Source organism: Oncorhynchus kisutch, linkage group LG19 (genome assembly GCF_002021735.2).
Source record: "Oncorhynchus kisutch isolate 150728-3 linkage group LG19, Okis_V2, whole genome shotgun sequence".
Lineage (NCBI taxonomy): Eukaryota > Metazoa > Chordata > Actinopteri > Salmoniformes > Salmonidae > Oncorhynchus > Oncorhynchus kisutch.
Window position 1 is genome coordinate 30,974,925 of NC_034192.2, and position 15,937 is coordinate 30,990,861.

The following is a 15,937-nucleotide window of genomic DNA, read 5'->3' on the forward strand; positions in this document are numbered from 1 at the left end:
GCTGTAACTGAAAGTGAAAGAGTGGGCTCAGATACTTAGAATAATACAGAAAGAAAGAGAGAGAGACAGACAGATAAATGGAGAAAGTGTTTGTCTCTGTGGGATCACTGTGGAGGGTTTGAAGATGTGGGGGGTCACACTGTGATACAGCAACACTGCCATCTATTTCCTGTGTTTGAGGGGTGCAAAATCCAGTTGTTACTGAAATCTTGCTGGATTGATTACTTACATTTTGTTCTGGTGACCCTTTACCACTCTTGTGCTGTGTTTTAATGGTTGAGGTTCTTACACGTCCCCTGGGCTAACCATTGGCTGACGTGCCCACATTTCTCTCTTCAAACCACTATCAGCATCTACATTGCCAAACTCAAAAATATTTTTTTCTTAATTAAAAAAGGTTGAACTCTTTCAACTGTTATCACTTCAGGTTCTGCTGTGCATTTGTGGGCCATAGTCTGATTGGAACAAGTGATTGGACCACATATCACATATACTGTATGATAGAGCTTACAATAGTCAAACTAACCTTTTCACACATCTAACTCTCCGTCAGAACAGCCTCAATTCGTCGGTGAATGGACTCTACAAGGTGTCGATAGCGTTCCACAGGGTTGCTGGCCCATGTTGACTCCAATGCTTCCCATGGTTGTGTCAAGTTGGCTGGATGTCCTTTGGGTGGTGGACCATTCTTGACACACATGGGGAAACTGTTGAGCGTGACACAAACTGGTGTGCCTGGCACCTACTACCATACACCGTTCAAAGCCCCTTAAATATTTTGTCTTGCCCATTCATGGCACACATATACAATCCATGTATCAATCCATGTCTCAGTTGTCTCAAGGCTTAAAAATCCTTATTTAACCAGTCTCCTCCCCTTCATCTACACTGACTGAAGTGGATTTAACAAAGTGACATCAATAAGGGATCATAGCTTTCACCTTGATACTCCTGGTGAGTCTATGTCATGGAAAGAGCAGGTGTCCTTAATGTTTTCTTTACTCAGTGTTTATGCAAATGAGGCACATACAATTTTCTTTATTTTATCACAAAGTATATTTTTTAAAGACCTGATATAGTAAGAAAACGTATGTATGAGAGCATCATAAGAAAAACGTGTGAAATTGTACAATAAATTGAATGCCTGAATTCCCACCAAAATACCTGAACTCCATTCATTATTAGTTCGTGCCAGTACACTGTTTTATGTGCTATTATTCAGTCAATATCTGGTGGATTGAAGTATCCTCATCCATTGTACAACTGTTGCATTTATTAGAATTGCTTTCAAATCTTTTAGCAATTTTGATGACCGTTCCTACTGTAATATGCCAGGAAAATGATCCGCTCCACATGCTAAAACAATATCACACCAGCAACGCACGCACGCACACACGCACGCACACTGAGGGAGCTGTGGAATGCTCTGAGAGTAAACAACAACATCACCAGAATCAACATTAGTCCTCAAACCCCCTAACCCCAGCCACAACCCCACCCAAAGACAACTGAGGCCCAAAGAGCCAGGGTGAGGATGAGGAGGAGATGTCAGGGTTGACATCATGATGAAGGCTGATGAAGGCCTTTAAAAAACATCTAACTGCCAACAATAATTCCACTGATAATTCTACCATATTAGTCAAAACGAAGAGTTACTATGTTTGAGGACAGTATGACAGATACCTTACAATGCCCCCGAAAACAATTTTACTCGACCCCAGACGCTTGAGTAATTAGAGTATCTGGTTTCTGAGAGGTATTTTTGTGTATTTGTTTGCTATATTTTCATCCTGTCAAACTGTGTTCTTACACAATATCGAAATATGAGAGACAAATATAGAGGTTCAAAAATAATACTTGCAAACAACAGGCAAGTAGGCTACCACATATAGCATGATTCATGTCAGTAGCTAGGTTTCCATCCAATTGGCGACTTTCATGTGATTATTCAAAAATAGGCATAATGAAAATATGCAAATTTCCCAGCAGTGGTGTGTTTCCACCAAACATGTAACGTCTGCTTCCAACTCACAACCTCAAACAAGTAGATCCCCTAAACGCAGCTCACTTTCCAGCCCAATTTCCAACTCGCACCCTCAAACACCTAGATCCCCTGAACGCAGCTCACTCTCCAGATCCCAATCACCTGAATTCTATTCACCTGTTCACACACCTGTATGTCATTATCACACACTATTTAGTTCAGTTCTTTGCACCCCATCACTATGAGTTTTTTTTATTTTTATGTTTAAAACATTTTGAGATACACATCTTTCTGAGCGCTGCACACCAAACACCGTACAGTATTCATCATGCACTTATTCCATCTCATCCACTTCATGTTTGTCTTGGTCTCTACAATTAGCAGACCAGTGTGAACCGCTTCGTTCATAAATACGAGATTTTTAAAGATGGCCCCGTGAGACTAACTAGACCAACACTTCAAAGCAGGGCCACACAGCCAAGAGAAGGATTTACTACAGAAGTCTTTAAAAAAGACTGTTTTATTGGTTTCAATGGGATATTGAGGATTAGTGTGTTATCAATAAAGACTAAATGAGTTACACCGTTTGATGTTAAAAATGGTTATTGATGCCATACACATTAAGAACTTCAACGTTTCACTTTCTATTTGTTTGTTTATTGGCACGACAACTTGTGTGTTTCTGGAGTTAAATGAACAAGATCCTTTACATCTTTAACAAAAAAAAATGAAATGTTTCCCGTTGCTACTTCCAAATGAACAAAGGATATAAACGCAGAACCATGACCCTATTTCATTTAAAGGAGAACTCATAAATGGAAAATTCAAAAGTCTGAAACACTTTCTTGACACAAATCGACCCACCACAGTTAGTAACACACAGCTTGCTTTTGCCTACTCTGACAAAGGCCTGGAAGACATACTGCATTGACATTGATCTCTATCCCATTTTATCTGGTAACATTTTATTTTTTGACTCTGAGAGCAAATAAGCCGTAGTAAAAGACTACTTGACCTTGTGTGGGTTGGTTTCTTAATGAGGACAGGAGTTTGAGATATGACGGACTCATCAAAGATCCTTTAGTTTACTGTTACCCGTCTCACACATATCCCTCCATCACTTTACTACCATTAGCAGTTTTCATTTCTTTACTTTCTAAGAAAACGTGGGGACATGAAAGGAAGTAATTCAATGAAAAGGTAGTAGTGAGCTGTGGTGCTCTGTGTTGGTAGCCACCAGATGTAGCGTTTGGCAGAGGGAGAGACGCTGTTATTAAATACAGCTGCGCCCTCACTACGAACACTACCCCCTTTCTAATCAACGCAGCACTGCCAGTAAACCTGCACATTGCTCTCTCTCTCTCTCTCTCTCTCTCTCTCTCTCTCTCTCTTTCCCCCTTTCAACCATTTTTCATTCCTTATTTTTTTTGGAGGGTTCTGAGATGACTGGATAGAAGTTTGTTCTCTTCCTTTCTTCACTCCTACCTCCAGCCAAGTGTTTTTTTTGGATGATGTTTGTTATATGCATCTAAGTACTGTCACTTTGTCAGTCAGGCGACCTTGGATCCTGTCTGATACCTATTATGAAATGGTGTTAAGCAAGAAGAGATATCTTGTTGTCAACATTACTTTATCAAATGTGAACGAGGGAATGGACATGATTCAAATAAGGGAAAGTTAATCTCACTCTCTCTCCCTTTCTCCCTCCTGTGTCTTTCAAGCGCTATATATACACAAGTATGTGGACACCCCTTCAAATTAGTGGATTCGGCTATTTCAGCCACACCCCTTGCTGACAGGTGTATAAAATTGAGCTCACAGCCATATAATCTCAATTGACAAACACTGACAGTAGAATGGCCTTACTAAAGCGCTCAGTGACTTTCAACATCATAGGATGCCACCTTTCCAACAAGTCAGTTTGTCAAATTTCTGCCTGATAGAGCTGCCCTGGTCAACTGTAAGTGCTGTTATTGTGAAGTGGAAACGTCTAGGAGCAACAACGGCTCAGCCGTGAAGTGGTAGGCCAAACAAGCTCACAGAACGGGACCGCCGAGTGCTGAAGCGCGTAGTGCGTAAAAACGGTCTGTCCTAAGTTGTAACACTCACTACCAAGTTCCAAACTGCCTCTGGAAGCAACGTCAGCACATGAACTGTTCGTCAAGAGCTTCATGAAATGGGTTTCCATGGCCGAGCAGCCGCACACAAGCCTAAGCTACAGGTTAATTACCTGTAGAAAGCAAGAGCGGTAGCCGGGACTTGAGTGGCTTAAATCTAGGAATGTGATGTATATTTACTTCCGTTAAACAGACGTCCATTTAGAAGGGTAACCTGAATGAACAAGCTCAGTCCCTCAGTGTGTTTCAAACAATCACAGCAAGTGGGAACGCTCCCCCAGGTCTCCAGTCTCGTTCTGTGTCTACTACTCGGGAACTATGTGTAGGGGTGTAGAAGCAGCATAAAGCACTCTATAACACACACTATATGCACACACACCTAAATAAAATATTCCATTTCCAGTTTTACCACAATTAGTTCTTCTATAAAACTTTGATGGCCTAACCAATGAACATAACGGAAATGGAAGCTGAGTTCGCATTGCAGTTCTCCATGACCAACCATTTAATCGCTCCATAACACGTGTGTGTTTGTGTGTGTGTGTGTGTGTGTGTGTGTGTGTGTGTGTGTGTGTGTGTGTGTGTGTGTGTGTGTGTGTGTGTGCGCGTGCAGGATAGGGTTGGAATGGAGAGGTGGTGAATTCAAGCTGGTTAAGACCTACTGTCAGGTTTGGCGCTGTATTTGGAATACACACTGCTTTCCATTTCTGGTTTCGCCTCCATCCTCCATGAATGGGTCTCTTTCAGCTCCCTGCTCCCACTGACCCCCTGCTTAAGCAATGCTCTCCCCCAGATTGACCCAAACAAAATGCCCCACCACCACTGGCTTTCAGACTCACATCCCGGTGGTATGTTGGAACCCACCCCCTTTAGGTCCCACACCACAATGTTTCATCCCAACCCCACAACCCCCCCTAAACCCCACCCTCCACGCCGCTCCACCCATGGCCCACACCTTATCCAAACACACCTGCTCCAATCAGATCTGACCACATTGGCACATTTTGAAGAAGTTGTTTTTATTTGTGTATTTGATTTGTCTCAGGATGGTTGGTGGAGCATCTGATCTGGCGCTACCCGGTGGCCTGGCTGGCCCAGGGATGTTCTTCCTGTTGTGACGATTGGACCTGCTGACTCATAGCTTCTCAGACCACAGGAGAAACATGACTGAAGCACATGAAGCCTTTCCTTCCTCTTTTCTTAGTGGAGATAAAGTTTGTCTCGCAGCGATTTACACATTCTCTCTCACACACACACACAAATTTGCTAATTGTGTGAAACAGCTTACATGTCCTCTTGGGCCACCATGAAGAACCAGGAGAAACCACAAAACTAATATTCTAACTCTTAAAATATAAAGAACCCATGACATCCAAGTCCACTACAACCTTGCAATTGCAGGTCTCCAAGCTATCAGAGAATTATCGAGTCCTTCTCAACCTCTACCGCTAAAACGCTGCACAGGTGAGATCAGTCCAAATCCCATTGGTTCTGAGGGGAGTGGAGTGCTCTAAAGTCAGCCAGTCTTCAGATGTGTGTTTTGATTTTCAAGACAAGATGTCTGATTGGGCAAAAAAATAATTGAAATCATGGGAAATTATGACGGGAAAGGAAGAAACAGGAAGAGAAGGAAAGAGAGAGGGGCCTTTGTACGGGTGGGCCTAGGTAACCTTGAGGCTCTCACACTAGTTCATTCAGGATCATAATGACCAGGCAATTATGTGACAGCTGGATGTGCTCAGCCCCATGTCATAATATCTTACAGATGGTTGAAGGAAGCCCCAGTTTTACATCTAAAAATATAAAATATTGAACTTAAGATTTCTAAATTCTAACAGTCAAGAGTAGGCTAACGGTATGCCAAAGTTATGTGAAAGGTTTCAAATTAATTCATTGTGCAACATTGCAATATTTTTCAATCCCTTTGGCAAATGTTTCAGATGTAAGTAGTACATTTTCAAAACTCTAAGTTCAAACTCTGAACTGATAGCACTTGTAATGTCCCCTCTCTTATGTTCAGAACCTTTGATTATTCCTTTGATTCATTGGGGGTTCAGACATCTTTCACCCCTGAGTCATTCATGCTAAATCTAAGTTTTATATGAAATACCATGAGCACATTTTATTTAGTCACCAATACATCAGATAATGAATGATAGGCTCAGCATTTAGTCTTTTTAACTACCATTTAATCCAATAGCAAAAATACAAGATACACATTTCAAAACTATTATTTTTGAAGTGCTGACTAGAAAGAATAGTAGATGGTAAATATCACTTTCCATATAGTATTTGACTATAACTTGACATGCAGTTTTTAAAATAATTTGTATCCAAAGGCAGGTTGTGAGCATGTTGAGAAATATGTCAGTCTTACAGTTTCATTATCCTTATAAGTACATACATAGGACAAATCATCAGAAATAGAGGTATTATAAAGCAGTTGGCTACTGCAAAAACATAGCACAGCATTGTATGCCATTTCTACACCATGCAACATTGTATGAGATCACCTTTTCTTCCTGGCTTGTCAACTGACACAGCATCGCCTGTCTCTCTGTTTTGAATTCAGCAGCTTACAGCGTATCAATGTCCATTAATTCTGATAATGAGTGGAATATATTGTTATATACAACCCAGGTGTTTCAGCAGTGCGTTGTACACGACACAATAATTCCAAATGGTAGCATGTACAGTGACTATTTCCACTTTGTCCTATTGCAGCACACATGCTAATAGGAAATGATACAGTATTTACAGCCACATCCATTAATGATTTGGTTTTATGTTCCAAACAAAATTTATGTCAAATTGATACATTTTTTAGGTAAAAAAAATGTAATAAAATACAGTGTTCAGCAGTTATCAAACTATATATGTTAACTAGGCACTACATCATTTTGGTTCAGTAGTTATTCATTTTGAGCAGTTTGATTAAGTGATAGTTAATTGTATTGTTAACAAATGACAAATCATATCAAAAGTTAAGTGAATGATGCATTTTGAAAAACAGATATTTGCATCCAAATTGAAAGAGTGATTTGGTGCAGTGAACAATGTTTGGGTTTGTTTGTTGTACTCAGTCAATTGAAAATGTGCTTCGAGTTTTGAAACACGAGCCATTTTGATCATCTGTTAAGATTTGTGTGCTTAAAATGAACCACATTTGAAAATTGCACCAAAGTGATAAAAAAACAACACTAACCGTAGAGTGATCCTTTTTAATTGTAAAATATCAGCCTTATCATACGTAGGCCGCTAGGTGGACTCGTCTAGGAATATAGAGTGAGTAGAGTAGTTGACACCGCACTACAATTCCCATTATGCACAACGACTTCGCCGGAAGTACAGGCATGGGTCAAAGTTAAAACGCTTACCATGCACGATGTGAAGAACCAAAGCGTGCAAACTGATGTGGCCACGTTTATTCAATTCGTTATACTTTCTGTTATTTAGTTGTTGTGTTTGTGTTAACGTCGGAATATGTCTCCAAAGAAGAAGCATGGGTCAAGTCATCAATTGATCCATTTGATCTATCGACATTTGAAGGAAAACGGCTTTCAGAAAGCTGCAGAAGAACTCAAAAAGCATGTGAAGGTCGCTACACATCAATATGTTTCATACGTCATACATTGTAACATGTAACGTTATCACTCCATTAAGGGAAACTTCGCGACATTTTGTTGGAGATTTGTACTTCCATAACGGTGTCGTTGTTACAATGAAATAACATAGTTGTAACAGTGTAGTTATCGAACAGCCAGAGCGCGCTTGAACAAGAGTCTACCTATGGGCCCTGCACTACTGTGCCAGTGCCATGGAGGCCCAGACCTCTTGGTTGAGACTGTAGACTATACTTGGAGACTACACTAATAAATTGAACTTTGCTGTGTAGAATGTCTTGTGTTTGTTATGTAGCTAGCTAGATTTCCCTTTGTCTGATTTTGTTTCTCTTAATATTTTGTGTAGGGTGGAGAACCAGAAGCCTTGTCAACTTCACTACTGGACATCTACAATAAATGGTTTGGAGAATGGTTTGCCTATAGGTTTTCTCAAAATACAGGTCATTATTTTTGTCCGATTAACTGACCTCATTGCTTTGGGTTGATTTTGACATTCAACTGTGTTCTTCAGTGCTTCCAAGAGTACAAAGACTGGCACAGAACCGGATTCTTCTGAGTTAAAAAATAACCGTCAAGCAGACCCTGAAAGCAGCACAGAGAGCTCGAGTTCAGCAGAGGAAGAAACAACACCTGTTAAAGGTACAGGCTTTTTTCAGTAAACGTGTAGGAGACCAATGTAGACAACAACCAAGAAATGTGTTGTTTGGTTGTGGTTTAAATCTGAATATCATGCATGTCTTGTTCCTTGCTCTTGTCTTTCCAGCCTCCCAGACCCCAAAGCCTCAGAGCTCAGCTAAGGCCAGCCCAACTAAGGCCCAGACTGCAGTGCAGATGACTCTTGGAGGGAAGGGGACAGTAGTGGAGGAGATCTCTGGGACAGACAGCTCAGAGGACTCTGAGAGTGATGAGACACCGCCACAAGTAAGCAAGCACAGATGTAAACTTACTGGTGAACACCAATAGAGTGACATGATTACAAATCCAATATAAACTCTTCTTCTCCCTGTTGTTACTGATGGATTCTTCTCTTCCTCTCCTCTGCTGTTTACAGAAAAGCCCTGCTACGCCCAAAGCCAATCATGTTCCAGCTGCAAAGATCAAGGCCGTGTCAGAGGTCACACCATCGACCCCAACCAAGGCCAAGTTAACAACCACTTCCACGCCTAAATCTGGGGCCTCCAGCAATACCACTGATACGTCATCAGACAGGAAAGAGGCAACAACAGTGGTGAGTTAATCTATTCCTTTGTAGAATATTCTAAACCTTTCTTTACATTCACAGATAAAACCCTTTGTGCAAAGATTGTGTCACATCTCTAATTGTCTCAACATTGATTCAGAAAACACCTGCCACACCTACATCTACAGCATTCGACTCATCCAGTTGCAGCAGTGAATCGTCAGATAGCGATGAGGAGAGTCCCGCGGTGGTGAGTTTACCTCTGGAGTGTGGATACATGATATATTACATTCAGAAATGAGACCCCGAATTACATTTTATATTTGCCTCTTTTTTACACCAATTTAGAAAACACCCACAACACCAAAAGCAACACCTGCAAAACCGGTAACACCAATTAGTAAAATAACATCAACGGCCAAGCCAACAACCAAGTCGAAGACTACAGTGCCCGAGGCTTCCAGTGACAGCTGTGATTCATCATCAGAAAGTGAAGAGGAAGGTCCAACAGTGGTGAGTTGTTTTTTTTTTTAAGACTTGAAATCACCCAAATCATTTCTGTATAAGTGTCGGTTCATATTCTCGCATGATAAACACCGGTTTGAACATTTTCTTTATATTACACCATTTAGAAAACTCAGACAGCAACATCAACAGCCAAGATGAAAGCACCTCCGGGTACCCCAGTTAAACCAGTGGTTGCTGCCACTCCAAGCAAGACCCCAGCTAGTAAGGAGTCCAGTGACAGCATTGATTTGTCATCAGACAGCGAAGAGGACAGTCCAGCAACGGTGAGTTTTTTTCTTTCTTTACTAAAACATTTATTTTAGTCCTGTAGAATGATCTTATATTCTTACCCTCTCAAATGAAACAACGGGTTGAAAATTATCTTCATATCAAACGGATTCAGGAAGCAGCCACAACACCGGCGAAACCCGCTAAAAACGCTGCCCCGGCTAGAGCAGCGACTGTTGCCCCTCCATGCAAGGCCACGGCAACAGCCACTGTCACAGCCAAGACTACAACAGCAGAGTTATCTGGTGACAGCAGTGATTCGTCAGACAGTGAAGAGCAGGTTCCATCGGTGGTAAGTTTTGAAGAGTTCCTATATCCCTGTGTAGTGTGAAATAATCTTTATCATTGGTTTTCTTTACACATTTCTTCACCGTTGTATCTTGTCTTCACAATGATTCAGACAACAGCTGCAACACCGACAGCTACAACGGGGAAGCAAACAAAACCAACATCAACAGCCAGGAGGAAAGCCCCTCCGGCTACCCCACTTAAACCAGTGGTTGCTGCCACTCCAAGCAAGACCCCAGCTAGTAAGGAGTCCAGTGACAGCATTGATTTGTCATCAGACAGCGAAGAGGACAGTCCAGCAACGGTGAGTTTTTTTCTTTCTTTACTAAAACATTTATTTTAGTCCTGTAGAATGATCTTATATTCTTACCCTCTCAAATGAAACAACGGGTTGAAAATTATCTTCATATCAAACGGATTCAGGAAGCAGCCACAACACCGGCGAAACCCGCTAAAAACGCTGCCCCGGCTAGAGCAGCGACTGTTGCCCCTCCATGCAAGGCCACGGCAACAGCCACTGTCACAGCCAAGACTACAACAGCAGAGTTATCTAGTGACAGCAGTGATTCGTCAGACAGTGAAGAGCAGGTTCCATCGGTGGTAAGTTTTGAAGAGTTCCTATATCCCTGTGTAGTGTGAAATAATCTTTATCATTGGTTTTCTTTACACATTTCTTCACCGTTGTATCTTGTCTTCACAATGATTCAGACAACAGCTGCAACACCGACAGCTACAACGGGGAAGCAAACAAAACCAACATCAACAGCCAGGAGGAAAGCCCCTCCGGCTACCCCACTTAAACCAGTGGTTGCTGCCGCTCCAAGCAAGACCCCAGCTAGTAAGGAGTCCAGTGACAGCATTGATTTGTCATCAGACAGCGAAGAGGACAGTCCAGCAACGGTGAGTTTTTTTCTTTCTTTACTAAAACATTTATTTTAGTCCTGTAGAATGATCTTATATTCTTACCCTCTCAAATGAAACAACGGGTTGAAAATTATCTTCATATCAAACGGATTCAGGAAGCAGCCACAACACCGGCGAAACCCGCTAAAAACGCTGCCCCGGCTAGAGCAGCGACTGTTGCCCCTCCATGCAAGGCCACGGCAACAGCCACTGTCACAGCCAAGACTACAACAGCAGAGTTATCTAGTGACAGCAGTGATTCGTCAGACAGTGAAGAGCAGGTTCCATCGGTGGTAAGTTTTGAAGAGTTCCTATATCCCTGTGTAGTGTGAAATAATCTTTATCATTGGTTTTCTTTACACATTTCTTCACCGTTGTATCTTGTCTTCACAATGATTCAGACAACAGCTGCAACACCGACAGCTACAACGGGGAAGCAAACAAAACCAACATCAACAGCCAGGAGGAAAGCCCCTCCGGCTACCCCACTTAAACCAGTGGTTTCTGCCACTCGAAGCAAAACCCCAGCTAGTAAGGAGTCCAGTGACCGCATTGATTTGTCATCGGACAGTGAAGAAGAGGGTCCGGCACCGGTGCGTTTTAAAGAGTTAATCAGATTCTGGCTGTATAATAATCTATCCTTTATATATTTATGAATGATATCTTTTTCATCATCGTCACACTGTTGTGGACCACAATCTCAACACCAAGAGCCATACCAGTGATTCCAGCAATAGGAGGACTCTGTTGAAATGAAACACTGGGTTAAATATTTTTCTTTATTCCATTGATTCAGAAATCAGCCGTGACAACAGCCCCTCCTGCTAACCCAGCTAAAGCTGCGGCTGTTGCCACTCCAAGCAAGCCTAAGGCAACAGCCACTGTCACCACCAAGACTACAAAACCAGGGTCATCTAGTGACAGCAGTGTTTCAGCAACAGTGAGTTGGTATTAGTCTATTCCTGTAGCGTATGGAATAATCTGTAGGTTTTCTTCAGATATTTCATCATAAATATCTGTCTTAACACTGATTCAGACAACAGCGGCAAGACCGAAAGATACACCAGTGAAGCAATCAAAACCAACATCAACAGCAAGGACGAAAGCCCTTCCCAGTACCCCAGTTAAACCAATGGTCGCTGCCACTCCAAGCAAGACCCCAGCTAGAAAGGAGTCCAGTGACAGCAGTGATTTGTCATCAGACAGCGAAGAGGACAGTCCAGCAACGGTGAGTTTTACTAGTGAATATGTTGCTGGTATACATAATAGTATGTCCCTAATATTTTCCTCTGTACTGTCTATGAACGTTAGGGTCTCATTTTATTCATCTTCACACTGCTGTAGATAACAACCTCAAAACCACAAACTACACCAGTGACGCCAGCGAAACAAGCGAAACTGAAAGCAACATCAAAAGCCAAGACGAAAGCCACTCCTGCTACTCCAGCTAAGCCCGTGGTTGCTGCTACCCCAAGCAAGGCCCAGGCAACGCCCACTGTCACACCTACAAGTTCAGCACCAGAGTCGTCCAATGACAGCAATGACTCACCATCAGACACCCCAGCAAAGCATGCTGAGGTTCAACTTAAGACCCCTGCTTCAGCTAAGAAGGCCCAGAGTGGGGGAAAGGGAAATAAATCTGCTTCTAAGGACCTGCTCCTACTGCTGAACAGTCTTACTGTAAGATCAATATACCTCTTCCTGTTCAAACCAGGAGCTATGCTATGAGATGTACGTGATGATTAACCTCATTCTATCCTTTTGATATTCCTTCACCAGTCACCCACAGCGAAAGCCATTGAGAAGAAGAGTGTCCGTAGTGGAGACTCCTCCGTTGAGGAAACTCCAGCTGTTACAGCAACACCTGCTGGTATGTACTGGTGTCATGGTGCAGAATGTGTGTTCTGCATTGATGGTCTTCATTACTGTATGTTTTATGTCTCTTTTTTTATTGTATGTAGTTGCTCCAGCCACAAATAAAGGAAAGCAGGTGGCTGCAAAAGACAAGAAAGCAACCTCATCGAAGAAAGCACAAGTACAGATACTAACTCTCTGTGTATTAAATTGCACTGACTTATTTTCTCATCTGTATATGGTCATTGGGAACCATATTCTCTAAGTGCTTGTTAGCTAGATCATTCTGCATAACGGAATTCTTCTTACCAACCCTTGTTTCAGGCCTCAGCTCCATCAGCCAAGAGGAAAAGAGGTGAAGACAAACCAGGGGACACACCCGTTAAAGGCAAAAAGAAGAAGCCCTCGCCTGAGACTGTCATGGCTGCCCTGCCTATGACCGTTCTTGGTCCTCCTCCTACAGGGGGAGACGACTCTGGCTCGGACTCTGACTCCGATCTGGACGTGGAGAAGTGGAAGAGACTGGCACTGGAACTATCAGGCAAGAGAGGGAAAAACTGTGGAAAAGGAGGAGGGCGAGTGAGGGTCAGGTGAAGGGGGGAAGGGAGACCGAGGAAGAGAGCAGGAGGAAGATGAGTGGACAGAGAGGTGTTATGAGTCAGAGAGCGGGGGAGGATTCAAAAGCATCATAACAGCCAGAAGACACATGGCATCACCCTTTAATAACTTAATTATGGAGTAACTTTGTGAGTCAATATAAACAGAACTGTATGACATCTTTTATATAAAGTACAGGTGTTGACAGTTGATAGTTCAGAGTAGGTCTCCAAGCTAGCCATGTTGTTTATTTACTGTCTACCCACCTCTATCCACAGACACAAACATCACCAAAATGGACGCCATCACTGCGCTGAACGCCTCACCTGCTCCTGCCTCAGCAGCGAAGAAAACAAGAGCGCCGACGAAGCCCAGGGCTAAAGCTGCATCGAAGATACCTAAACCCAAGGCTGGCGCTGCAGTGGAAAAGTCTAGTGCTGCTGAAAAAGTCAAGACTACAGCTGAAAAGGAAGATGGGAATGGGAAGACCAAGACATCTGCAAAAGCCACTAAAGCCAAGTCCAGTCAGGCTAAGAAGGCAGCACCTCCCACCCCATCAGTCAAAGACAAACAGCCACCCACCATGCCTGCTACCCCAACACCTAATAGAGAAACGTCAGCCAGGAAAAGGAAGAGGAATAGGAAAAATAATAACAATAAGACTAAAGCGGATGACAATTCACCACAACCTCAAAAGAAGAAAAGGGAAACCGGCGAAGAGAAGACGGATGAAAAGAAAAATGAGACTGTAGAAGAGAAGGAACCAGGGAAGGAAAAGAAGAGGACGACTAAGGAGAATGGTGCAAAAAAGGAGAAGGGAACGAAGAAGAAACAGGAGGAGATAAGAAAGGAGAATGAGACTAAGATGGAACTGGAAAAGGATAAGAAGAAGAAAACGAATGAGAACTGTGTTGACAAGGAACCACCACCTCCATCCACCACAGTAACACCTGATTCTCCAACAGAGAAGAAAAGTGAGTGACTCTTCCTCTAAAAACCTTGTTTCAGAAAATGAAAAAAATATATTGTATATTAGTCTATACTGAAAATGATTGTGTAATAACGTTTATATAAATAAACACTCTACAGGGATTAAAAAGCTGAAACTCTCAAAGACTGCAGTGTCTGAGATGCCAGCCACACCTGCCCAAGACTCCATCCCTGTACAGCACCCTCCAGCACCCACAGAGACCCCACCTAAAAAGGTAAGGAAGTTTACCTCATCTTCATCATCAAGGCGCAGAAGTTACAGCTAGACATTGACACACGTGCTTTTTCTTGACCTTGCATCCCAGCGTGCTTATACTACTCACTGCATGCCTCAGTTCTCATACCTATACCTGGCCAAAAAATAACAGAACTGTAAATGTTTTGGGTTTTATTCTCTCCTCAGAAAAAGAAATAATCTAAGAGTAAGTAAGGCCTTCAGAGATGAAGACCATCTAAAAGGGGCCTCTCAAGTGTATGTGGACCTGGACCCATTCTACCTAAATGACAGTGCAGCAACAACGGGTAAAGACTGTCTGTCCACAGAATGGTCTCCCTGGACCAGATCTATTTTTTATTACATTGTATACTGTAACAAATGAACTCTTTTCCCGTTTTGCTAAAGTGGAAAGTGTTTTTTTTAGCCAATTTGTTTATCTATTTTTTAAAACTGTAAGTGCATGGCCTGTACAGGTTCTGTTTTCCTATTTGAAGATGGCCGCAGCTGTTTTTATGTTACTGTACATTTTAATTATGGTGTTTTCTTGCATGTCCTTGTGACAGCGAAAAAAAACAGAATGATTTACGGAAATGTTACGTTTACGACAGCTTCTGCTGCTTTGCCTCACATGGTGGATAAGGCCGATCCTAAGTGGAGGGAATGATCAGAGGAACCTCAATACAGTAATGCCATTGTTTAACCCTTACACCCTAGTAATGAATGCATAATATGGAAATATTTGAGATACTACTAGGATTTTTCATGGTCAGATGTGTTTACTGTATCTTTTTCACAAAATTAAGTAATTTTTCCACAGTTTGTGTTTGTGTCCATTTTGTTAGTGGGTTTGAGGTGCCAAAAACTTGTCTTCGAGCACTTTCTCTTTCTGGTCTTGGGAGTCTTCTTCAGCACTTTGATGATTTTCTTTCCAGAAGGGACTTTGTGGCATTTATAGCTATGGTAATTAATGGCACTGCCAAGGTGGAGAGAAGCCTAGGAAAATATAAATCATTGTGATTGCGGCGGAGTGGTTCCTGGGGCTGAAAGATTTCTCAGCGAAGGAGTTACCTGCAATAGTGGCACACGCTCTCAGGGCCTACCCAGCTAACAATGACCTGTCGGTCCGCCAGTGTTTTATTTGGGTGGCACGCCATCAGCGGCTACAAGATGGTCAGCAATCGCTCATCCATCCACTAGCGTTTCTTGAGCGGCAAGCAGCTATGCTAGGTGGAGGTCTGCCCTTCAGTGGAGGAACTTCGGGCATGTCGATATGCGGACCCGTGCGTGTGACCTGCTGTCACACCTTTTCATAAATTGAATAAGTACTGCTACTGAAAATATTTTTTATGTATAGATATATATACCACACATTTGACAGTTGAACTGTAC

General features: G+C 42.4%; 1 protein-coding gene across 1 annotated transcript; it reads left to right on the forward strand.

Moving 5' to 3' along the window:
- The first annotated feature begins 7,457 nt into the window (after positions 1-7,457).
- LOC109864654 (nucleolar protein dao-5) lies at positions 7,458-15,364 on the forward strand. Its single transcript, XM_020452511.2, has 23 exons — positions 7,458-7,698; positions 8,071-8,123; positions 8,236-8,363; positions 8,488-8,645; positions 8,776-8,952; positions 9,065-9,154; positions 9,253-9,417; positions 9,537-9,695; positions 9,815-9,991; positions 10,100-10,291; positions 10,411-10,587; positions 10,696-10,887; positions 11,007-11,183; positions 11,292-11,483; positions 11,687-11,830; positions 11,927-12,118; positions 12,235-12,570; positions 12,670-12,760; positions 12,852-12,925; positions 13,069-13,285; positions 13,620-14,315; positions 14,431-14,546; positions 14,735-15,364. Exons 1-23 carry the CDS (start codon positions 7,585-7,587, stop codon positions 14,744-14,746), a joined length of 4,029 nt encoding a protein of 1,342 aa, XP_020308100.2. The 5' UTR covers positions 7,458-7,584; the 3' UTR covers positions 14,747-15,364.
- The last annotated feature ends 573 nt before the right edge of the window (positions 15,365-15,937 follow it).

Coding starts and splice junctions, on each gene's coding strand:
- LOC109864654 (XM_020452511.2), top strand. CDS start 7,585: ATGTCTCCAAAGAAGAAGCATGGGTCAAGTCATCAATTGATCCATTTG. Junction 9,418..9,536: donor AAGAGGAAGGTCCAACAGTG/GTGAGTTGTTTT, acceptor TACACCATTTAG/AAAACTCAGACAGCAACATC. Junction 12,571..12,669: donor TACTGCTGAACAGTCTTACT/GTAAGATCAATA, acceptor TTCCTTCACCAG/TCACCCACAGCGAAAGCCAT.